Genomic DNA, 26,016 nt, shown 5'->3' on the forward strand with positions numbered 1-26,016 from the left:
TCCCAATCCTTCAGGATCTCTCCATTCACAGGCACATTCCTTTGGGAAAGGACCCGCTTCTAATCACTCAAAGCGACGGGTGCCTTCGCCACCCCAATCTTCAGGCCTTGTCCCTGACGGCAGGGATGTTGAAAGGTTAATCCTTCAGCCACTTAACCTTTCTGAACCAGTTTCCTGTGTCCTGATTGCTTCACGGAAGCCTTCCACGAGAAAATCTTACTCTTACAAATGGGAACAGGTTTACGCCATGGTGCTCTTCTGAGTCCCTTGACCCATTCACCTGTCCAATCACGAAGTTTCTGGATTATCTCTGGCACTTGTCAGAGTCAGGTCTAAAAACTTCTTCCATCAGAATGCATGTCGGTGCGGTAGCTGCCTTCCATAAAGGGGATGGGGATGTTTCCATATCAGTACAATCCCTAGTCACACGTTTTCTGAAGGGCTTGCTTCACCTTAAGCCTCCTCTGCGTCCTCCGGCCCCTTCTTGGGACCTTAACCTAGTTTTGGGTCGGCTCATGAAACCACCATTCAAGCCTCTTCAGTCCTGTGATTTTCCTTCTGGCAATCACTTTGGCTCGCAGAGTTTAGTGAATTACAGGCTCTAGTTACCTATCCATCTTACACTAAACTTCTGCGGGACTGGGCAGTACTCCGCACTCGCCCTAAGTTCTTGCCTAAGGTAGTTTCGGAGTTTCATCTCAATCAATCCATTATTCTACCTACCTTCTTTCCCAGGCCCCATTCCAATCCAGGAGAGCAGGCTCTGCATACCCTTGACTGTAAACAAGCTCTAGCTTTCTACCTAGACCGTACAGCTGCCCACAGTTAAAGCACAGTTATTTGTCTCTTTCCATGCCATCAAATTAGGGCAGCCTGTGGGTTAGCAGACTCTCTTTTCCTGGTTGGCGGATTGCATATCCTTCTGCTATCAGCAAGCGGGCATTCCACTTCAAGACTGTGTGAAGGCCATAGCAACTTCAGTAGCACACCTTCATTCGGTGCCACTTCCTGACTTTTGCAGGGCTGCCACCTGGAGTTCTCTCCATACCTTTACAGCCCACTATTGCGTAGATAAGGCCGAAAGACAAGATTCCATCTTCGGCCAATCTGTCTTATGCAACCTATTTACCACGTGACGTACCAACACCCTTCCGCCTGCCCGGTGGGGTTCAGGATGCCCTCAGCCAAATTTCACCCCAGTCCTGGTGCCTTGCACACCTGGGTACATTTGGTGCATACTCTGACATCCTCAGCTCTGTACTCACCCATATGTGAGGACTACCATCCTGCTTGTCCTGTGAGAAAGCAAATGTTGCTTACCTGTAACAGGTAAGCAACCCTGCTGGCTGCAGGGTTAGTGCTATGCTGGGCATGCCCAGTAGGGGCCAGTCAAAGTTCTGGAACCTTTGCTAGAAGTTTTCCATGATTGGGCTCCATCCTGTGATGTTGCCCATATGTGAGGACTAACATCCTGCTGTCCTGTGAGAACACCTGTTACAAGTAAGCAACATTTGCTTTCTAGTGAATCCAAAACTTGCTGAGTAATGTAGTCTCAATCCATTCTGAAAATCATTCATTGATGCAATCTCAGGCCTGTTAATTATGACTGAATGGCTCTCACCTCAGAGCTAAGGCAGTGTGAGAACTGTGAATCCTTATTCTCTGGAGCACTCAAAGCTAGTGGGGAACTGCAGCCTCAACTTTGAAGAAGTGTTGACTGTATTTTTGGTAGGGGAACTATAGACTCGCTGACAAAAGAACTTGACCTTAAGTACCTGAAGAGAAAATGTTCATGTAGCAGTTCCTTTATTGCAGTTGAAAAGCAAGTTTGCTTACCATAAATGGTGTTTCCGTAGATAGCAGGATGAATTAGCCATGCTGTCATGGGATCTGTCAATCAGGTCCGGGAGGCAGAGCTTTACAAAGCAGAGATTTAGATTTTAGCTCTCTGTGGCTGCGCGTGTGTTCCCGCGCAGGAAAGTAACGGAATCTCCTCAGTCTGTGATTAAGCTGTAGTTCGGAAAGACGGTGACTGCCATTTTTCCCGACGATAGCAGGGCTGAATTAGCCATGATGTCATGGGAGGCCCAAGCTCCCAGTCACGTTGTTTATGGTATATATGTTTGTATGTGATCATGAACAGTGTGGCATTCACCGTGTACAAGAGGATAGAATTGCAGGAATGCGTGTCCTATCTTCGCATCAGTGGCTGCTTGTTGATCAAGGCAGTAATGCGATGTGAAGGTATGGAGCGGTGACCATATAGCTGCCTTACAAATGTCAATGGGTTGTACATGTTTAAGGTGTGCCAAGGAGGCCCCCATGGCTCTAACTTGGTGAGCTTTGGGAACAGAATGTAGCTTTAGGTTCCGTTTGTCGTAGCAGAACTTGATGCACTGTGCTATCCAGCTGGAGATGGTGCGTTTAGCCACCGGTAGTCCAGGTGCTTTCGGGTCGAAAGAGACAAAGTTGAGAAACACGGGAGTCTGAGTTTGTTCTTTCTTTGTAGTATGCTAAAGCTCTTTTGCAATCTAGCGTATGTAGTAATTTTTCCCTTTCATTTGCATGAGGTTTAGGGAAAAAGATGGGCAGTTCTATGGTCTGATTGAGATGGAATTGAGAAACCACTTTTGGTAGGAAGGATGGGTGAGTTCGGAGAACCACTTTTTGGTGAGGAAACTGTAAATACGGAGAATAATGGACCAAGGCCTGTAATTCACTGACTCGTCGTGCTGATGTTACTGCCACCAGTAACACCACCTTCCATGTGAGGTATTTTATGTGTGCAGAGTCCATGGGTTCAAAAGGGAAAAGCATAAACTGCTCAAGCACTATGTTGAGGTTCCATGGAACTGGAGGTTTGGAGATCGGAGGGCGAAGGTGAGTTAACCACTTGATGAAACGAGATAGTAAGGGGTGATTGGAAATAGGAATATTAAGTGGTCTGTGATATGCTGCTATGGCACTGAGATGAACTCTAATGGATGAGTTACAAGACCAGCTGTGTACAGTGTATGTAGATAATCCATGAGTAACTCAGGTGAACAGTCTAATGGTGGTACACCGTTAGAAGTGCACCAGGTCGAATATAGTTTCCATTTATAGCTATAGTTTTTCCTTGTTGAGAGTTTCCTGGGTTCTAACAAAATGGATTGTGCAGAAGTGGAAACTCCCTGTTCTGTTAAAAGGAGCCTCTCAATCTCCTTGCTGGCAAATGGAGAGATGAGTGTAGTGGGTATAGAAGTGTTCCTTGATCTTGGAAGAGAAGATCTGGGCGATTTGGTAATCAAATGGGGTCCGTGATGGACAGTCGGAGAAGGAAACTGTACCATGATTGTCTTGGCCAGGCTGGAGCTATCAGTATCAGTTGAGCCTTGTCTGTTATGCGCTTTTGAATTGTCCTTATTATGAGTGGTATGGGAGGAAAGGCATACAGGAGGCCTGTCGTCCACAGAATGAGGAAGGCATCCTGGGCAATCTTTAACTGGCTTGGTCATATTGAGCAGAATTTGGGTTCCCTGTACGTACCAGGATCAGTCCAGACTGCTGCTGGGTTATGCCTCCCTTCCAGCAGATGGAGTCAGAGAGAAACTGAAAAGGCATCTCCCATATACCCTGGTGTGCCACCTGCGGTCCCTCAGTATTTCTCTGACTCCAGCAGATTGAGAGTGCATAACCTGCGGTCCTGATCATCTTCAAATTGGGAAGGGTTCCTCTATCATTTTGGTGTCAGGTTTGATTTAATTATGGGGAAACCTCTGACTAGATCAGTTTTTCTGTTAAAAAAAAAAAAAAAAAAATTGGAGCCCTGGCAGGCTAGACAGGGCATCGCCCTTTAGCCTATTCCCGGAGTAGTCTTGGTCCCCTGCCCAGTGAGTAGTAGGGGAAGGATTCATCGGTGGGCCGATCACTCTCCCCCTCGCCCTCAGAGACGCTGCATTCCTCAGAGGCTGTCATTTCAGAGAGGTTTCTATTTCTCTGCAGACTCCACACTTTTGTTTGCTCAGTAAAGTTTTTTCTTTAAAAAAAAAAAAAAAAAAAGTTTTGCTGGACAGCGATTTTTACTCACTAAAGGTTTTGCTACGATCCTAGTTACCCCGTGCCTGCCGTTCTCACTAGAGCCTCCAGACGGGGTGGCCTGCCACCCGACATATTTTCGCTCCGTTTCGCGCCTTTTGGTGATGCCGCAGGGGCCGTTTGTACCGCCTGTGGGGAGCCGGGCTTCCGACTCTCCCGCAAAGGCCTCTGCTCCCGGTGCATTCCCGGGGGCGAGGGGCCTTCGTGGCGGTCGATTTCGGGCAGTGGAAGGGCCCTGCCGCGCCAGAGGGGACCTAAAACTATTTCGATCCCTCACAGCCAGGGACCGAGCACGCTCCCGATGTCGGAGGTGGCGGCCATTTTGCCTCCATTGGAGCCGGCGGTGGCCACCTTGGATCGGCTCGATGCTGATGCAGTTTCTATGGTGGAGGGGGAGGATTTCCCTCCCTTGTCACCACTGCCTTTCAGCCCTCAGGGACGCCGTGATTTTCAGCGGGACTCGGGTCTCCCGCAGTCTTTTCCAGCGGTGGTGCCCTTTAAAGAGACCTCACACCTTTTCTTCTCAGTTTATTCTGCTTCTCCATAAGGCTTATATGGAGGCAGAATCTGACTGGGAAAATCGGTCTCCTGTCCCTCCCAAGATTTTGAAGGGTCCAGCATTCCATGCTAGCTCCAGATCGGGAGCGGCTGGTATTGTCCAAAGTTCTGGACCCCTTATTCCGACCTCAGCTACGGATCCTGCTTCTCAAGACCCTATCACTCAGGACCTGGGTGGTGATGTAGGTGGTGCGAATCCGGTGGAGGGAGACGATCCACAGATACTCTGTTTGTTCCATAAGGAGGAACTAGACCCATTAATTGCGCATGTCCTTCAGGAATTGGAAATCCCGGGGCCACAGACTTCTACGGATACCTCGCCGGGAGACTCTGTCTTGTCGGGACTCCGAGCTCCGCCGCAAACCTTTCCTTTTCATCCCAAACTTTTTTCAGATCGTTTCCCGGGAATGGGATAACCCAGAAGCTACCCTGCGGATCAGCCGAGCTATGGACAAGCTTTATCCGCTGCCTATGGAGTCCTTGGAGCTGCTTAAGATACCCAAAGTGAACTCTGCGATAACAGCCATTGCTAAGCATACCACCATTCCTGTTACGGGTGGCACAGCGCTCAAGGATCTTCAGGATTGGAAGCTAGAAGTTTTGCTCAAGCGCATTTTGAGGTTTCGGCATTAGGAGTGCGGGCTGCGGTTTGCAGCAGGTATGATGCAGAGAGCTACCTTACGCTGTGTCCAACAGATGCTCACTGCTCAGGATCTTCCTCCAGAAGAAGCAGAACAAGCAAACTGCATGGAATCGGCGGTAGCTTATACCGAGGATGCCTTGCATGATCTCCTCCGCACTTCGGCCCGTACTATGGCTTCTGCAGTTTCAGCCAGGCGGCTTCTTTGGCTACATAATTGGGCGGCAGACACTTCCTCTAAGTCACAATTGGGCGCTTTTCCTTTTCGGGGCAAGCTCTTATTTGGTGACTAATTGGAATAGCTGGTTCGCTCCTTGGGGGAGAACAAGGTCTATAAGTTGCCGGAGGACAAGCCCAGGTCTTTTCGTTCTTCCGGATCGTTTCGCAGCCGCTTCCGTGGACAACGCCGCTTCCGCTTGGGGAGGGGCTCTTCCTCTTACACTGCATGGCGGCCACCTGCAAGATCTCAAGCATGGACCCATTCCTTTCGTGGCAAGCGGCCTCAGAGATCGGGCGCCTCGCATGCCTTCGCCAACAATCATCTGTCCCAATGAAGGGACGCTGGCCCATCCCTCCGTTCTGGAGGTCGGGGGACGTCTCTCTTCCACTTTCAGGAGGAATGGGCCAAGATCACCTCAGACCAATGGGTCCTCGATATTATAAATCACGGCTACGCTTTGGATTTTGCGCGACCTCTCCGCGACTTGTTCCTCATTTCTCCCAGTGGTTCAACAAAGCAACAAGTGATCTTGCAAACACTGACTCATTTACAGGCCCTGGGGGCAGAGCAGAGGACCGGTCGTTATTCCATCTACTTCATCGTGCCCAAGGAGGAGGGCACTTTTTGTCCGATATTGGACTTGAAGCAGGTAAACAGGGCTTTGCGCATTCCACGCTTCCGGATGGAGACATTGAGCTCAGTCATTGCGGCCGTCCACAAAGGCGAATTTTTGGCTTCTTTGGACTTAACAGAAGCATATCTCCACATAGGGATTCGAGACTTTCAGCGGTTTCTTAGGTTCTTGATACTGGGGAAACATTACCAGTTCTGTGCTCTGCCATTCAGACTGGCGACTACACCGAGGGTCTTCATCAAGATCATAGTGGTGGTAGCAGCAAGCCTTCACAGGGAAGGCATTTTGGTACACCTCTACTTGGATGATTGGCTCATCCGAGCGAAATCACGGCTACTTTGCCAGGATGCAGTACAGTCTGTTGCACCGTCTGGATTTTCTCGGCTGGGTTGTCAACTACTCCAAGAGCCAGCTGGTGCCCTCCCAGAGACTGGAATTTCTGGGGGCACGTTTCGACACCAGCTTGGGCAAGGTCTTTCTACCACAGGGGAGGATGGAGCGACTAATGTCTCAGGTTTGTCGTCTGTTAGCTTTTCCTTTACCCGTGGTGCGGGATTATTTGCAGGTTCTTTGTTATATGACATCCACAGTGGAGCTAGTTCCGTGGGCTTTTGCTTGTATGCGTCCTTTGCAAATGGCACTACTTTCCCGTTGGGATCCAAAATCGGAGGAGTTTCAGATACCATTACCACTCCTCGAGCCGGCCAGGTCCAGCCTGGACTGGTGGTTGATTCCGACTCATTTGCTCAAGGGTGTGGACCTGGAGCCCCCTCAATGGATCATCCTGATGACGGATGCCAGCCTGACGGGTTGGGGGGCAGTTTGTCAGTCACAGTCTGCACAGGGCCTCTGGACTCTGCCACAGTCCAAATGGTCCATAAATCGCTTGGAAACCAGGACGGTTCGCTTGGCACTCAGCCACTTCCTTCCGCTGGTTCAGCACCAGGCAGTTCGGGTTCTCCGACATTGCAACCACGGTAGCTTACGTAAACAGACAAGGGGGCACAAAGAGTCGTCTGGTGGCCTCAGAGGCAAGCCGGTTGATGGATTGGGCGGAGCAACACCTGTCTCGCATAGCAGCATCTCACATAGCCGGGGTCGACAATGTTCAAGCGGATTTTCTCAGTTGTCAACAGCTAGATCCCGGAGAGTGGGAACTGTCGAACAAGGCGCTACAGCTTATCAGACAGTGGGGGACCCCCAGATTAGACTTGATGGCGACTCGCCTCAAAGCAAAAGCAGCGCGCTTCTTCAGTCGCAGAAGGGAGCACGGCTTCAAAGGCGTGGATGCTCTGGTTCTTCTATATGTTTCCTCCATGGCTACTGGTGGGGAAAATCTTGCACAGGATCGAATCCAACAGGACACGTCATTCTGGTAGCCCAGAGTGGCCAAGGAGGCCGTGGTTCGCGGATCTGATCAACCTAGTGCTGGACAGTCTGTTACGTCTCGGCCATCTGCCTCACCTGCTTTGGCAGGACCCAGTATTTTTCGATCAGGTTGATCGCTTTTGTCTAGCGGTTTGGCTTATGAGAGGCGGCAATTGAGAAAGAAGGGTTATTCGGAGGCGGTTATCACTACTCTCCTACATGCTCGTAAAACCTCTACTTCGGTCACCTATGTTAGGTTTTGGAAGGTGTTTGACTCGTGGTGTCAAGGTTGAATGTGACCCCACGACAGCCACCATTGGTCATATTCTTGGCTTCTTACAGAGCGGTCTAAAGAAAGGATTGTCATACAACTCGCTTAGAGTACAGATAGCAGCCTTGGGCTGTTTTCGCGGTAAGGTTGACAGTACTTCCCTCGCCCTTCACCCGGACGTGGCCAGGTTCTTGAAGGGGGGTCAAACACCTAAGGCCACTGGTATGGTCTATCTGTCCGATTTGGAATCTGAATTTGGTTCTCCGTGGTCTGTGTAGTTCTCCTTTTGAGCCTTTAAAGAGATCTACCCTGAAAGATTTAACACTTAAAATGGTGTTTCTGGTGGCTATCTGCTCAGCTAGGCAGATTTTTGAACTACAGGCATTGTCCTGTAGGGAGCCGTTCCTGCATATCTCTGACTCAGGAGTTTCTCTTCGCACTGTTCCTTCTTTTTTTGCCTAAGGTAGTTTCGACTTTTCATGTCAACCAGAGTTGCCGGCTTTCTCGGATGAGGATAGGCGCGATCCTCAGCAGAAGGATCATAGGAGGTTGGATGTTTGAAGGGTCATCCTTCAGTACTTGGAGGTTACCATTCCTTTTAGGCTGTCTGACCATCTATTTGTTCTGTGGCATGGTCCGAAGAAAGGGTCAAAAGCTTCTAAAACTACCATTGCCCGCTGGTTGAAAAGCGCTATAGCTGCAGCTTACATTGGTCGAGGGCATACTGTCCCGGAGGGACTTAAGGCTCATTCTCTTCGCTCACAGGTGGCTTCCTGGGCAGAGAGTGACTGTGTATCGCCCCAGGAGATTTGCAGGGCAGCTACATGGAAATCTTTGCACACGTTTGCCAAGCATTACCGTTTGGATGTTCGGGATCCGAACGTGGATTCGTTTGGCAGCAGTGTGCTTAAAGCGGGAATCTCGAGGTCCCACCCCATTTAGGGCAGCTTGGGTACATCCCAGCAGTCTGGACTGATCCTGGTACGTACAGGGAAAGGAAAATTAGTTCTTACCTGGTAATTTTCGTTCCTGTAGTACCAAGGATCGGTCCAGATGCCCGCCCACAGTATACGAGTCCCGCTAGTCTGATTCTGTTGGTTTTCTCTCTTACAGATTTTTTTCAGAGCATCTTGTCAGATTTCATATCTATCTTTTATCGACAGTTCATATTTGGTTCAGATGTTGTTGGTGTTAGATTGTGTTGTTCACATTGATCTAGTCATTGGTTGTTACCATATTATATTCATTCTGCTTTGATATCGATTATACTGAGGGACCACAGGTGGCACACCAGGCTATATGGGAGGTGCCTTTTCAGTTTCTCTCTGACTCCATCTGCTGGAAGGGAGGCATAACCCAGCAGCAGTCTGGACTGATCCTTGGTACTACAGGAACGAAAATTACCAGGTAAGAACTAATTTTCCTAACTTGAGCGTTGCTCTGTTGCAAAGAGATCTATCGCGGGCATCCCCCATTGCATGAAGATGCCTTGAGCTATCTCCAAATTGTCCATTCGTGAGGATGAAAGATGCGACTTAGCCTGTCCGCTCTTGTATTTGCTACTCCTGGTAGTTAAGTTGCTTGCAGATGTATGCAATGTTGGTGAGCATGTTTGAAGATTCAGGGTCTCCTTGCAAAGGGACCATGAACCGGACCCTCTTTGCTTGTTGATATAAAACATTGCCACTTGATTGTCTGTGTAAATCATGACTCTGCGGCCCTTTAAGTGATCTTGAAACACTTGTAACTCATTTCGAATTGCTCTGAGCTCTAATAAATTTATCTGCAGGGTCTGCTCGGACATTGTCCGTAATCCTTGTGTTTCGTAAATCTTGAGATGTGCTCCCCATCCCTTGTGAGACGCATCTGTGGTTAAGACTGTGTTGTGAGGAGGAGGAGGATTGAATACTGCTCCTTTGGACAGGGTGGCATGGTGGAACTTCCATGTTATGTCCTGTTTCATCTCTGAAGTCAATGATAGCTTCTGTGTCAACGGTTGTGAGTGTTGTTTCCACTGACGTTTTAGTCCCCATTTCAGGCGTCTCATGTGTAGCCTGGTGTTGGGCACTGTGAAGATAGCCGCTGCCATGTGGCCGAGGACTACCAAAATTTGTCGTGCCAGCGGTCTTTGAGTGTTGTTAGAGTAGAGAAGTTGACGCATTTGTATTATTCGTTCTGTTGGGAGATATGCCCGATTGCGAACAGTTTCCAGGCCTGTTCCTATAAACTGTAGTCTCTGTGTTGGTTGGAGATGTGATTTTTGAAAGTTGATCACTAGCCCCAATTCCTGTAAGCACTGTATCACATGTCGAAGGTGATCGAGTAAGATGTCCGGGGTCGAGGCTATTATTAGCCAATCATCCAGATATGGAAAGATGGTCATACCCTGTTGTCTGAGATGAGCCATCACCACAACCATGCATTTGGTGAAAACCCTGGGTGCAGCCGATATTACAAAAGGAAGAACCTTGTACTGGTAGTGTTGATGGCCGTAGCGAAAGCATAGGTAACGCCAAGAGGATGGATGGATTGGAATATGTGTGTACGCATCCTTCAGATCGATGGAACACATCCAGTCGTTGGGTTGAATCAGAGGTAAGATCGATTTTAACGATACCATCTTGAATTTCTCTTTGGTCAGGAATTTGTTCAATTCCCGTAGATCTAATATGGGGCAAAGTCCACCCGACATTTTGGGTATGAGGAAGTATGGGGAATAAAACCCTGCTTTTTGGGTTTTCGGGAAAATTCGTCGAATGGCCTGTTTGCGAAGCAAAGCAATCTCCTCCCCCAGTTGTGGTTGGAAGCTTTGACTCTTCAGAGTGGAAAAGTGAGGTAGAATGGGTTTTGTGGTAAATTGGGAGTTGATAGCCATGTCGTACTATCTCTAAAACACATTGATCAGTTGTTGTTTTCTCCCAGGCTGCCAGGCAAGAATGAATTCTGCCAGGTGGTGCTTGATGTATTTATTTATTTATTTTTAATTTTTATATACCGATGTTCCTGTATAACATGCATATCGCACCAGTTTACAAGAAACTGAACTGTCGCACAGGGCAGATTACAATAAAACATGATTTACAATAAACATGTGGAACGGAAGAGAGGTGGTAGGAGAGGATAGTAATAATGTCAATTACAGTAACATTGATAATAGCCATACGCTATAAAATAATGGTATAATACTAGAGAAGAAATAATGATAAAATAAGGTAAAAATAGTAATGAATAATAATGTTAATAATAGCGATAACAATGAGTAACAAACAGTAGCATCATAGGGCAGTCCTAAAGGGACTTCTAGATGATCTTAGAAGATGCATTGGGGACAGGGGAGGAGGGGTAACCATTGGAACACAGGAGAGAACTAAAGAAGCAGGCTGGCCTGTTAAGAAGGAGGCCATCAGGTATTATGTCTCCGGGAAAGCCTGGCTGAAGAGCCAAGTTTTCAGTTTTTTTGAAAACCAGGGGCAGGGTTCATGGCGGAAGTCCGGCGGGAGTGAGTTCCAAAGGGGAGGACCAGCTGTGGAGAGGGCGTGCTTCCTTAGATCGGTTTTGGCCGGCAGGGTATACAGCATGTCCTTGTATGCTTTTCTGATGGGTCTGTTTGAGATGTGTGGCTGTAGTTGGAAGGTTAGGTTGAGGGGGGAGATTTTATGTAAGGCCTTGTGTATCATCATGAGGGCTTTAAAGGGGATCCTGAATTTAATTGGTAGCCAGTGAAGGTTCTGAAGGATGGGGGTGATGTGTTCCCTTTTGTTGGTATTTGAGAGAATCCTGGCAGTAGTGTTCTGGACCATCTGCAGTGGTTTAATTGTGTTGGCGGGTAGGCCCAGAAGGAGGGAGTTGCAGTGATCCACTTTTGGTACGATGATAGATTGTAGCACCAAGCGAAAGTGAAGGAGTGGTTTTAGTTTTCTTAATACTTGCAATTTGAAGAAGCATTCCTTGGTGGTGTTTACAAATTTTTTTTAGGTTGAGTTGGTTGTCGAGCAGCACCCCCAAGTCTCTCACATGCGGTGCGTGATGTAGTGGTGGTGGCGGTTGGGTTATTAAAAAGATGGCGATGATTTTACTGCAGTAGCCGGTTGCTGTGTTTGCTGTCTCTGGTTACGTGGCTTACCCCTACGTTGAGTCGTGTTTTGTTGCGGCGGAGGACGCTGGTAAGATGCATATGTCTGTGTACGAAAGGATTGATAAGACCTGTAAGGCCTACGGTTATAGGATTGTCTACGCGTAGATCCCACATAACGAGGCATGGTCGAGTAGTGAGATTGTGACATTAAGGATTGAACTGCTAAAGCTTCCTCCTTTAATTTTCCAACTGTTTCTTGAAACGTTCTCTGAACAGGTTGTCTCCTGTACACGGGAGGTTCGTCAGCTTCTCGTGTAAATCTTCTCGTATCGTACTAGAGCGTAACCATGCCATTCTACGAGCTGTGATGGCTGTCGCAGACGCCCTAGAAGATTTTTCAAATGCCTCATATATCGATCGCAGAAGGTGTCTAACACTCCTCCATATCGGTAGTACTTGATCTGCTGTCGAGGAAAGCATACCTTTCGTGGCTTATATGCACTCATATAGGTATTGTACCATTTAGAATTGATGGTGCATAATGCAGGCATTCAACATTGAGTTGTGATACATCTTCCTGCCAAAGTCATCTAAACACCGGTTGTCTTTGCCCGGTGGATAAGAGGCATGCGATTTTGCGCTTTTGAATCTTTGCATTGCCGACTCTACCACAATTGAAGCATGTGGTGGTTTGGTATAAAGTAAGGCGATGTTTTTCGCATACAGAATTTTATATCAGTTTTCTTGGAAACCGCTGATAGAGAATAAGGTGTTCTCCCAGAGCATCAAAAATCTTTAGAAGACCAAAGGTTTCTGATCTAGGGTCTGTCTCCTTTTGGACCTCTAGATGTAGTATTGTGCCCAATTTTTCTAAAAGTTTTGGGTATGTCAGGTCCTCTGGAGGAGAATACGGTTCCTGTGGTTGTTCCTGTGGATCCGATGGGAATCCAGTAGATGACAATGGGGACATTTGTGGAGACAGAGAATCTATAGGGGTATCTTGCTGTTTAATTGGTGAAATTGGTCGTTTCGTTATTGGGGATGCCAGAGGCTCCACCGACTGTTCTCTGGAAGTATGTATACTGTGTTCCGGGGAACTCACTGATAGTTCGTTGGACATCTTAAAGGATGATTGAAGAGTTTCATAAAACCCTGCCAATGATTGGGATAATTGAAGAAATGCCTCTTTCATTTGAGGAGGCATTGCTGAACGACCAGATTGTTGTGGTAGTTCACCTGTTTTAGGTGGTACCATAGGAATTTTAGGGGAAGCAGTTGGTACATCATACTTCTTCCTCATCTTGCCCTCTCTGGGCTTAACAGAAGTATCTGAGGACGTAGATGCAGCAGAGGAAGTGATTTGTATTAATTGTCTACGAGATGAGGAATCCACATTTCATGGGTGAGATGACCTAGAAGTGGAAGGACTCACTGCCCATGTATCTCTCGTCTTCGCCACTTTTTGATGTGAGTGACGTGATCATCTATGGTGATGGTGTGACAATGATCCTGTGTGGGTTCCATCTCCTGACAGTGATGGTCTGATTTGTCTTGACTTTACCTCTGTAGGATTAGAGTCTGAAGAGGTGGAATGAGGTACATCTGGAGATTGATTTCTTCATTTTACCCCATGTGGTATTGAATGTTTGTTTGGACTTTTGTAGTCCACTGTGCATCAATCTGTGTGCTGTCGAGTGCACCAATGTCTTCGGCGGCATGTGCGCCGATGTTTGTAAGTTGTGCGCATAAGTCATCGACGCTGTGTGCGCAGATGGTGTCGGCGCCGTTGTTTTCGGCACCGAGCGCACAGAAGTCTCTGTGCGCTCATACGGCTTCAACTCCAATGGTGATTTGGGCACAGAAGGTGTTTCAGGCACATAAGTCAACGCCAAAGTTTTAGGCGCCATTGTTTCCTGTGCCGATCGCCGAGGCTCTTTCGGTCCTCTCGGATCCGAAGACCTATGTTGGCTCGGTAAGTCCTTACCTCCAAGCCTGGAGGGTTGAGGATCCCACGGTGACTCTTTTTTTGTGATGGAGCCGCCGTTGACGAGGGACCCGGTGAAGAATGAGCCTCAAATGGCTCTGAAAAAGTGAAAAGTTCAAGCATTCTGTAGGCCCGTTGTTTTGGGGCTCTTGGAGACATTCGAGCACAAAAATCAAAATTTTGTAATTTATGCTCTGGTCCCAGGCATCGGTAACATCGGTCATGGCCATCCTGTCAGACATTTTATTATTTATTTTATTTATTTATTATAAATTTTTATATACCGCCGCTCATCAAAGATATCACGTCGGTGTACAGTGAATAGGAACTTACGCCGGAGCGTTATACAATTAACAGAGTTATATAAGCGTTATACAATTAACAACGGTAAGTATATAAATATTTGAACATAAAACAATTAGAATCTTTTAAAAAAACAGAACTATCATTTAGTTGTAACTTAACAGAACTGGATTAAAAAGTACTAGAGAGTAAAGGGTTCAAGGGGAATAGGTAAAGGCTGAAGGAAAGGGTTAGGAGGAGATGGAGTTCTAAATTAGAGGTGGTAAGAGGGGAGAGATAGCGCTTCGAATGCGATTAAGAGCAATTATATGGGAAGATATTTATAGTAAGAGCCTTGCCACAGACGCAAGGTTTTTATAGTAAGAGCCTTGCCACAGACGCAAGGTTTAAACCCCGGCTTTTTTGACATTTCAAGAAAAATGAGAAACGCTGAGGAGAAGTCAGCCCCGCATGCGATCCCGCTCGCGGAAAAAAACAGACTGAGGAGAATCTGTTACTTTCCTGCGCGGGAACACATGCGCAGCCGCAGAGAGCTAAAATCTAAATCTCTGTTTTGTAAAGCTCTGCCTCCCGGACCTGCAGTCCTTCAGTATTTTTGTCTCCAGCAGATGGCAGAGGTGCAAAATCTGCAGTCTGGAAATGTAGCTTGTTACAGATAATAAGGTAGGCTAAGGTCCGCATGGATGCATATAAGAGGTGAAATCCATGAACATGTTGGCCTCTGTCTCCAACTGCTGATTAGTGAGCGTAAACCATTCTTCTGAACCGGTGCGACTGGCCTCAAAGAAAGGAAGTTATCAGGTAAGAACTGTTTTCACCATTTAACAGCACCATTTGCTGCTTGGGAGAACTCTTGGAAGGCAGGTGCTTTAGAGTCAGGACCATTAGTTGCGCAATACTGCCCTTAATAGTTGGAATAATTGCTTATTTATAGCTTCTGCCATTTACAGGAAGCTGAAGAGGAAGAGAAAAAATGGGCAGCTGAGTCTGAACATCTGGAGAAACACAGACAGCTCCTCGAGTCAGGAGTTAATAAAGGTCTTGACGACATGTTGAAAGAGCGTCAGGAAGCTCGAGCACAGTGAGTGCGCAATGTATTACCATGTTTAATTGGTTACAGACTTGGAAACGCTGTAACACATCGAACCGATAAGTATTTATTTATTACATTTGTAATCCTTTATCCATGTATTTCTAAGCAATGAATGGTAAAAAGCATTCATAATAATTAGACATAAAACAACAAAAGGATGGGAGTAATTAAAAACTTGGCCTTTTGCTGGGTAATGAGAGCAATTTGGAAAAAATTATTTGAGCAGCAGAGTTTACATTTTACCTTACAGTAAACATGGTGTGTTAAAGACAGACTATTTATTTGATTTACTGTATATTCCATCTTTCAGACATTTCATAGTGGATTTCATTCAAGTTCTGTAGGTAGATAATTCCAAAAAGTCATACAGCAGCCACACAGATTGGAAAAATTGTTAGGCTAACTGACTGATCTTTGTTCTTCTGCTCCACCAGTCAAGATCATCAAGAACATGTGGGTTATATCCCTTCTTCCACCATCTGGAGGAAGGGTTTTATTTATTTTTATCACCTGTTTGTATGTCATAAATGGAACTAGTCTAGTCAATGTTCTCAGCCTCCAGCTACTGGCTGGACGGTTGTGAACAAGGCATATTCTGAAGATTTTAATTTTTATACTTTAATGAAGAAAATTGGTTTGGTTTAGTTTCTATACCATTTCTGTAGAGCTATTCATTAAATTGTGACCATGCTTCTGCAGGGAAACGAGCCAGTTAATCAGAGCCAGCTCATTACCTCCCATTTTGAAGAAATAGGTGGAACCTTGGAATTAATTTAGCAAGCATTTGTATAGAAAAAGGAGCTTGTTTGGCTTACCATTTCCTTTATTTTAAGTGAAGTTCAATCTCACTTTGTTTTTAAAGCTGCGATTTTTTTCTGCTGGCAAGAAAAGGCTCTCACTGAGATTTACTGCTCTAAGACTGTTCAGTCTGTGCCAGAAAGTCATTTCTCCTCCAATGACAAATGCTCAGCACCCCCAAGTGAATCGCCATGCACTCTCTGCCACAGTACAATGGGAATGCAACTAAATTGTCTCACTGCTCAAAAAAAAAATCCTCCAGTGAGTTGCGTCCTCCACAAAAAATGTCAACCAGGGTGGTTTCGATTCAGGAGGAGGCCATTGAAGCTGGTTGCTCAGCACTGAAGTCGAGCTCACCAGTCTATAGTTTCCCGAATCACCCCTGAGCCCTTTTTAAATATCTGGGTTACATTGGCCATTTTCCAATCTTCAGGTACAAGAGATGATTTAATGATTAGGATACAAATTAATTGAAATAGGTCTGAAATTTTATTTTTTAGTTCTTTCAGAACCCTGGGGTGTATACCATCCGGTCCAAGTGATTTACTACTCTTGTTTGTCAATCTGGCCTACCGCATCTCCCAGGTTCACTGATTTGGTTCAATTCATCTGTAGCATCACCCTTGAAAACTGTCTTCGGAATGAGTATCTCCCCAATATCCTCTTCAGTAAACACCAAAGCAAAGAATTTGTTTAATCTTTCCGCAAATGCCTTATCTTTCCTAAGTGCCCCTTAAACTCCTCGATCATCTAACAGTCCAACCGAATCTCAGGCTTTCTGCTTCGTATATATTTTAATAAGTTTTTATTATGAGTTTTTGCATCTACAGCCAACTTCTTTTCAAATTCTCTATTAGCCTGTCTTATCAATGTTTTATACTTAACTTGCCAATGCTTATACTTTATCCTATTTTCTTCAGATGGATCCTTCTTCCATTTCTGAATGAAGATCTTTTGGCTAAAATAGCCTCTTTCCTAGCGTGTAGCAGATGGACTCAGGACCAATGAGTATAGTGTGCTCCTGATAGCAGTTGGAGACGGATCAGATTTCAATCTGATGTCAGCCCTAGTACATATACCCCTGCAGGACGCCGTGCTCCCCAGTATTTTCCATCTCCATAGCAGTTCGGGACTCTATACATGCTTGAACAGAGTTAGAGTATTATAACCAAAGAAATCTTACCTCTACAGACGAGCCCCACTCTCCTGCGGTGATACCTAAGGGTCCCTCCCCAGCTGAGAATTCCTGAGGTGATTTCCGCGATCCCTCTGTCCGGCAGCCGGTTCCCGGCATGGACTTAGCCCCCGACATCGGGCGTGGCTGAGAGGCAGCGGGTGGAACTTCGAGCGTGGCGGTGAAGGTACTTTTCCCTCTCCCCCCCGCAGCTGGAGACCGCCCGGAACAAGACCGGGAAATGCTGAGACAAGGTAAGGTAGAAAACTTCCTAAAAGTCTCCGGTCTCCAAGGCTCGAAGAGCCGCACAGATGGCCAGCCGGCGTCAGTGCCACCAGGTTGATCAGCCTTTTCCAGGCTAGACCCCAGTCCGATACGCGGGTCCTCCCACTTGGAGACCCTCCGAGGTGGTCGCCATATTGCTCGCTTGGTCGCCATTGCCATTTTCACCTGATCGCTGCCCTGTCCACCGATGCGAGCCGTGCGCACAAAATCCCTTCTGCGCACACCTGCGCGCACATAAGGGCCACACACACTAGGGCACTGGATGCACAGCTACACGCTTTACTATGCTGGGCACATAAGTAAACCCCATGCACACAACAGCAGCACGCGCATCCTCAGTCATTCGACGTTTCAGCTATGTCACTACAGATTGCGGCCTGCTGTGCCGTGGTGACATGCTCCTGCTTATCTAAGACCAGGAACACCACCACACCTGTCGAAGCACTAGAACCAGCAGTATCATTCCTCATGGATGCAACCTCTGACCTGGTACGCACAGCAACCAGGGACGTTTCATCTGTTGTGGCAGCCAGAAGACAACTCTGGCTCCGAAGCTGGTCAGCTGACGCGATGTCCAAGACGAGACTCACGAGAATGCCCTTTGAGGGAACCCTCCTGTTTGGAAGCGAACTGGAGAAATTAGCCGACAAATGGGGTGAATCCCCACTATCGCGGCTACCAGAAGACAAGAACAAGAGAAGCCAGCGCCCTTCTCTCCGAGCATCTAAGAGCAGGGGATCACAGCGCTTCAAACAGTACAAGAGTACATATCAAGCATCTCGCCCTTCAGGCAGGGGCCAGTCCTTTTGGAACAAGCACAACAGGGGAGCCAGCTCTGGTCCAGGCTCAAGTCGCACCCCGCAATGAAAATCAGCCAGCCCATCCACAGGAAGAAGCCATAGGGGGCAGGCTTGCCCTATTCTACCAAGAGAACTTCGGACAAGTGGGTCCTAACCATCATTCGAGAGGGATATTTCCTAGCGTGTAGCAGATGGACTCAGGACCAATGGGTATAGTGTACTCCTGTTAGAAGTTGGAGACGGATCAGATTTCAATCTGACGTCAGCTCCTAGTACATATACCGCTGCAGGAAGTGCAGCTCTTCAGTATTTTCCGTCTCCATAGCAGTTAGGGACTATCTCATGCTCTCGCAGCGTTTGAACCAAATCCAAAGAAGAAAACCAAAATTAAAGGGGAAAACCTACCTGAAGACGAGCCCTGCTCTCCTGCGGTGATACCCTTGGGTCCCTCCCCCAGTTGAGATTCCCGAGGTGATTTCCGTGGTCCCTCGGAGGTGAGCCTTGGTCCAGAGGCCGAATCACGGCGAGGACCTAGCCCCCAATCCTCGGGCCCGGCTGAGAGGCAGCGGGTGCACCCCTCGAGCGTGGCGGTGAAGGTATTGGCCCTCTCCCCCCGCAGCCGGAGAACATCCGGAACAAAACCGGGAAGCGCCGAAGACAAGGTAAGGTGGAAATCTGTTTGAATCCGGTCTCCAAGGATCAAGGAGGAGCACAGGTCACCAATCGGAACCAGTGCCACCGGGTTGATCCGCCCTAGCAGGGCCAGGCCCCGGCTATTTCCAAGGGTCTGCTCACGTGGAGACCCTCCGAGGAGGTCACCATATTACCCGCATGCTCGCCGTCGCCATCTTGGCCCCATTCGCCGCGCCGCTCGCCATTCGATCCGAGCGCACAAAAATCCTTGTGCACATAAACTTATGCGCACATAAAACCTTGCGCGCATAAGTTGCACACTCACAGCCAGGCGCATATCTGCGGCTAGGCGCATATCTGCGCGCATATCTCAGGCGCACTGGAGCGCACAAGAGCTTACGCATCCACAGACATGGCACCTCCAGAAACAGGAATTAAAGCTCAAGGCCTCTGCCCTGCATGCCACATCAGAGCCGCACAGAGCAAGGAGGCAGATGCCCTGTGGGCACACTGTGAGGAAGCCCTGGGAGATCCAGGTCAGGGCCAGTCCCACCCAGGGCCCAGTGCTAGCTCCTCAGGGGGTACCCCGGACCTAGTGGGTCCCCCACCCCCCACAGACGGGGACCCCCAGAGAACCTGCGCCCCTCAACTTAGACCCAGCGTCGATATCTTGGGTGGAGTTATTCAAGGGGATTCACGCCTTTGTCAAGATGCAAACTGCACCTCTGACTGATCAGCCACATCCTACACCGGAGGATGTGGCTGATCAGTCACAGGCTCCCACCTGTGATGTGGCTCGAGGCCTAGGCACAGGCTCCCACCACCCAGAAGTCCCGCCTACGGGGACATGGATTTCTCCGAAGAGGAAGTTGAGCCCCTGGAGGAGGGGGAACTTTCCTCGGGGACAGAGCCACACCGAACCATGAGATGCTTCTTCACAAAGGACGAGCTCCCGGACCTCGTATCCCAGTGCCTAACGGAACTCGCTATCCCGGGCCAAGGCACCTCGGGGGAACTTAGAACGAACCCCCTGCTGGAGGGCCTTCGCCAGATGTCTCGCCATTTTCCTCTTACAGGCGGCACAACAGCTAATTGACTTAGAATGGAATGCCCCGGAGTCCACATTCAGAGGGGGATGAGCCTTGTCGGCCATGTACCCCCTGGACCCAACGACCAAGGAGTCTCTGGCATGCCCTAGAGTGGACGCCATAGTCTGCGCGGTCGCCAAGCGCACTACCATCCCAGTGGAGGGAGGAGCGGCACTCAAGGATGCACATGACCGACCGGCGCCTGGATGCCATCCTAAAACAGTCATTTGAAGTTGCAGCCATGTCACTGCAGATTGCGGCCTGCTGCACCGTGGTGACACGTGCCTGCCTATCACAAGCCAGGAACAACACTCCGGGAGAAGACATGGAACCAGCCGTATCATTCCTCACTGATGCTGCCTCCGATCTAGTGCGCACAGCAGCCAGAGGAGTGTCGTCCGCAGTGGCGGCCAGGAGACAACTCTAACTTCGAAATTGGTTGGCCGACGCCTCTTCCAAGACGCGCCTCATGAGGATGCCCTTCAAAGGATCCCTCCTGTTCGGCAGCGAACTAGAGAAACTGGCCAACAAATGGGGCGACTCCCCATTACCACGCTTGCCGGAAGACAGGACGAAGAGAAACCAGCGTCCCTTCCACAGGTCCGCCAGGGGCAGAAGCTCGCAGCGCTTCAACCCCTGCATAAAAATAACTGAACATTAGTTCAACTATCTAGCACCCCGCCCTACAGGCAGGAACCAGTCCTTTCGGACCAAGCACAACAAGAGGGGAGCCAGCTCAGGGACAGACCCCAGCCGCGCCCCACAATGAGAATCAGCCGACCCATCCAAGGGAAGAAGCCATAGGGGGCAGACTAGCCCTATTCTACCGCAGATGGGTCGAGAACTTTGGACAAGTGGGTCCTAGCCATCATCTGGGAGGGGTATTACCTGGATTTTCTTCGAACCCCTCCGGACAGGTTCGTGTAATCCCCCTGCCACGACCTCCTCAAGAGGGCGGCAGTGGAAGCTACTATATCCAGACTTCTGGCCCTCGAGGCCATAACCCCGGTGCCTACACAGGAAATGAATACTGGACATTACGCCATCTACTTTGTCGTACCCAAGAAAGAGAGTACATTCAGGCCTATCCTGGACCTCAGGTCGGTCAACTGCCACCTAAGGATCCCCCCCTTCCGAATGGAAACCCTACGATCCATCATACGCGCAATACAACCAGGAGAGTTCCTCACATCCCTGGATCTTTCGGAGGCCTACTTACACATCCCAATTCATCAGGAGCACCAGCGCTACCTACGCTTCAAGGTCCTGTATCGTCACTATCACTTCCGGGCACTACCCTTCGGGTTAGCCACAGCACCCCGGACGTTCACCAAGGTAATAGTAGTGGTGATGGCAACACTGAGGAAGGAAGGAATCCTCGTTCACCCTTACCACATGAAAAATATTTTAAAAAAAGTTACGTAAACCCCTGCATAAAAATAACTGAACATTAAAAGCTAACCAGCTCCTGTCCTTATTAATTTATTTTAAAAAAAAAATTATATATACATTTTTTTTAAATTAAATTTTTTAATTTTTTTTTATAAATTAATAATATATATATATAATTTTTTTTTTAATAAATTAAGGATAAGAGCTGGTTAGCTTTTAATGTTCAGTTATTTTTATGCAGGGGTTTAAGTTACATTTTTTAAAAAATATTTTGTGTGTGTTTTTTTTTTTTTTGGGTTATGTAAGGAAGAATTTGAGTTGCAAGATTCATAGTTCTTGGCCATATGTTAGAAATATACTGGCTATACCAGTTCCATTTACGACATACATACAGGTGATGTCATAAAAAAACAACTCTGTAATACTGGCTTTCTTTCTAAGGCTTGTTTAATCTCTAAAAAGTGTATATTGCTTAAGTGGCTGGAGCCTCATCCACCTACTCAAGAGATGTGGTCCGCTCTCATGTCTGAGCTTTATCAATTGGAGTATGGTTCTAGGTATAAAAAGTTTACTCCAAAGAAAAAACGGGTGTTTCAAGAAATTTGGACTGATTTTTACAAGTCTCTTTCGCCACTGGTTCAACAGATTGCCCCTTTGGACGTGTGAACAGGATTGATATGGCATCTACTTCTGTACTGGAGTTTCTGAATCGCTCTTATCTTGTGACTGCTATGGTTTCACAGTTCCTGTCTGCATCTGCTAGATACTGTTAAGGTTGATTATTAGTATACTCGGCTGTTAACTGTTGATACCGAACTAGAAGCTGGTATGTGCTTGCTATGCGCACGAATACGACACTAAACTCCACGTTTTGGTTCTCTACAGGGCAGGGGGGTGGGAGGGGGGGGGGAGTCTAAGTATTCATGTCATGCTGCAGTTGCTGTATTCTGTGTTTTGATGTTATTATACTGGTGACTGTTCCCAATAAAATATGGTTAAAAAAAAAAAAACCAACTCTGCTGCCAGATGCTGGATGAAGAGGTATAACCCACATTTTCTTGACTGGTGTAGCAGAAGGAAAGGAAACTCAGGTAAGTCTTAATTTCTCTTTTTAGAAGAAGCATTGGAGACCATCACTACCAGAATACTCTTTGACCATGGATGTGTTAGTAGGCAAAGATCTTTATTGGCATGCTAGAAGCATTATTGGTTTGGGAGAAAACTGGAGCCTTAACAGATTGTGATAACCTTAAAAGGTACTATAATTTAAAAGCCTTAGGGAAAAAATCAGTTCAGATGAATAGTAACTGAGAATTATGACCAGGATGCCGATAGTTGTAGGTCAACCAACAATAATATGTATTGGATTAAGTGTTAGCAAATAAAGTTTCCAGATGAGCTTTATTATATGAATTTTTATACTAGCTGAGCAAGTCTGACTGCACAAACATTGATTCTTATGTACTAAGAAACTTAGTTGTAGTTTCGGAGCATTATTATATAAATCATTTTAAAAATGGGGTCCCAATTTACCCTCTCTGTTAAATTATAGCCTAATTGCCATTCACTTGAAAAAGAATTTTTCTTTCAAGAAATGAAGTACCCTGCAAGTGACTTGCCATGTGATTGACTGATGAGAAGAACTTGTCTAATGGCTTGAGACCAATATTCCCTTTAAGGTGTGCAGGAGCATGCCAATACCCTTCTGCCCATCAAGTACACTTTAGCCTTCCTAGGGCTCAAACTTGACAAGGCCAGCAGCTTCTCAAGGTTATGGAACCTTGTGTGGTTTAAACTGCAGGATGGCAGGGAATCTGCAGTCTCCTGTGCACCTTAGGAGGAGCTTTGCTTGACACATGAAAAATGTGTATTGGAATTAAGAATGATGTGCTTCTCCTGTATTATTTTTTTAAATAAGAGACTTTGGTTTGCAGACATCAACTAATTGTGCAGCGAACATGTGAAGAAAGAAGGCAATTAAGAAATGACTTAAATCAGATCATGGAATCCATTACGTCTCATATGGAATCCATAGAGGTAAATCTTGCATTCCTCATAAGAGCATCTGGGAATTTCAAATGCTATCCTGCATGAATTTTGGTTTAATAGTACATCTTCAGCCTCACTTTTTTTTTTTTTTTTAGTACAATTTGAATGATTTGGTTCAAACTATAATTTGCCTTTAATGATAAAGCAATAAATGATTTTTGTAAACATAGCACTGAAAATAATTACAGTCATAATTATTTTTTAACTTTTTACAATATTTTTAAGGAACAACTGACCCAGCAGAATTCAAAGGTTAACAAAGACTTTGAAGAGCTTAAAAAAGAAAATTTGTTGGTGAATTTGACAGAAGTCTTGGAGAAGTATAAAGAGAAAACAAAGATTCTGAATCTTCAGAAGGAATGAGAGAAAATGATCGTACCACGTCCAAGCTACAGTATATTTTCCTTCGGCTGGGGATTGATCCATTGCTATGCTGTAGGACAGATGGGTTTTTTTCTTTTTTGTGAGAATACCCTGGTGTATATAGGTTAGCTTCATAAAAGGCAGCCATTGGACTGAATCCAGAGTATTTTGACCTCCTACTGTCCCTATAAAAGGACTTCATGCATTTGAAAAGCCCCAGTTTAGGTGGTCTACTGGGATTTCTATTTGCCACGTAAAGCATATTCCAGTCACATTAAATTCAATTTTGGTTAGGCTGGGGTACAATTTGTAAAGTTTCTAGTTGAAAGTGACTCTGTGTTTTGGTTTTTTCCTCACTTAGCTGTGCCTCGCTGTTTACTAGATCTGATTTCTTCTCTGAACATGTTTAATTACATTGTAAATGTAGGATTTATTGATAAGGTTCAGAAAAATATTAAATATAAAAATAAAAACTTGCAAAAGAATCTTGAATAATAAGATTAAATATTTCCGGTTGAGTTACAGAAGAGCTACTCCTGGTCTGTATCCTATAATGAATACATTGGTTTCATTATCTGTTCATTACTACTTTTACAACATCTTAAAACTGGATTGTAATTGAAAAAATATATAAATGGCACTGTGAACTTATGCAGAATTTATTTTGAGTTCATCCATTTGTCTTAAATGAACATTTTTTTTTTCAGCCAGACCAGATGCATGGGTTTATGCTTCCCTACCAGCAGATGGAGGCAGAACAAGCTTGCTGACATCACGTTATATAGGGTCCCATGCTGACCTTAGCCTGCCATTATTCTGTTTCTGTCAGATGGTAGGCAAGCATCCTATGCTGAGAGCTAGAGCCTGAAGAAAAGTTTAGAAGAATCAGAAGAGGACTGGTTGTTACACGCCCCCGCCCACCCCGGTGCGGACCTGCTCACCTTCATGGTCCCACAGCGGGACCCGGGGCAACCTCCCTCGTGGTGGTTGCCAGGCCCTGGTGTCCTGTGGCGGGAGTCGCAGGGCCTTCCACTGTGCGCCAGGCCTCATGCCAAGGTTAGGCGTCCTTGGCCATCTTGGCCACGCCCATACGTGCGCACGGTCTGCCCAGACTCATATAGAACCATGTGCGATCAAATTCAAAAAGAAACTAAAAACATTTCTGTTTAACAATGACTACCCAGACTAAGCTCCTCCATCTTCACCTCAACCCGCTCCCCCACAGGAGACCGCCCTTTCCTTACATTAAGGAGATAATTACTTTGTAAATTGTTATTTCTCTTGTTATGACATCTTGTTTTGTTATTTAATCTATCTTTCATACTGCCTCTTTTTATCCCCCCCTCCCAGTTATAGTCTCCCTGTTGAAATGTATTTTCCAACCTTCAGTTGATATGTGAACCGGTATGATGTCCCCACTAATACCGGTATATAAAAGCTTCTAAATAAATAAAATAAAATAAATAATTGCTGCTCCATGCAAGTTACCCCCATGCTTATCAATCACACACATTCTTACTTCTCCAGCACTCTGGTTGCTTCAACATGAATATTTAAGTGTGATCTGAACACAGACATGAGATGTAGCAAAAGCCATGTGCATTAAGTTAACAGTTAAACGAGTTGCTTCTGCTGCAGCAGATAGGGAAAGTTGCACGTGACATGCACTATCTACTTACCTTGCTAAATTTGTCCTTGAGTAATTTTCCAGGAGTACAACAGGTGCAATCTAACAAAGCTTAATTCCTTTTCTGAGCAGACAAAGCAAGTTCAGGTGCCAACAAATTTCCATTTAGTTTCAGAGAATAAACATAGCCTTTAAAATGTTATACAGGAGTTCAATGGTATTTTATCAAGCAATATTTCTGAATTGATTTGCATGTTTCAGTATGGTAGAAATATAGTATAAGCAACTTTAGAATAAGTCATTTATTTTTTTTAACACATGAAAAACGTGCAATTTCTTAGCACCTAGACAGATGAATTTAGAACCAGTAGGTTATGCACCTCTACCAGCAGATGGAGACTGAGCAAAGCTGACATCACAGTGTATATACCCCTGCAGTGACATCAGCCTAACAGTATTCTCCATCTCCAGTAGATGGTGGACATGCATCTCCCTACTGGGGATTGCTTCAAGTTTTAGAAAGCGAAAGAAAAAAGGTAATGTAATTTTCCCTGATCTCCTGCAGTGATACCAAATGGTCCTTC

General features: G+C 46.4%; 1 protein-coding gene across 2 annotated transcripts in view; it reads left to right on the forward strand.

Moving 5' to 3' along the window:
- Positions 1-24,303, forward strand: part of NDC80 (NDC80 kinetochore complex component) — a 167,753-nt gene extending 143,450 nt beyond the window's left edge. For both annotated transcript variants that reach the window (XM_029578372.1, XM_029578373.1), the window contains exons 15-17: positions 15,081-15,211; positions 23,328-23,430; positions 23,668-24,303. In XM_029578372.1, the coding sequence (XP_029434232.1) occupies positions 15,081-15,211; positions 23,328-23,430; positions 23,668-23,805 (372 nt within the window). In that variant the 3' untranslated portion in view covers positions 23,806-24,303. The remainder of the gene's footprint in view (positions 1-15,080; positions 15,212-23,327; positions 23,431-23,667) is intronic.
- Positions 24,304-26,016: the final 1,713 nt, after the last annotated feature.

This window comes from Rhinatrema bivittatum, chromosome 15 (genome assembly GCF_901001135.1).
Source record: "Rhinatrema bivittatum chromosome 15, aRhiBiv1.1, whole genome shotgun sequence".
Taxonomy (NCBI): domain Eukaryota; kingdom Metazoa; phylum Chordata; class Amphibia; order Gymnophiona; family Rhinatrematidae; genus Rhinatrema; species Rhinatrema bivittatum.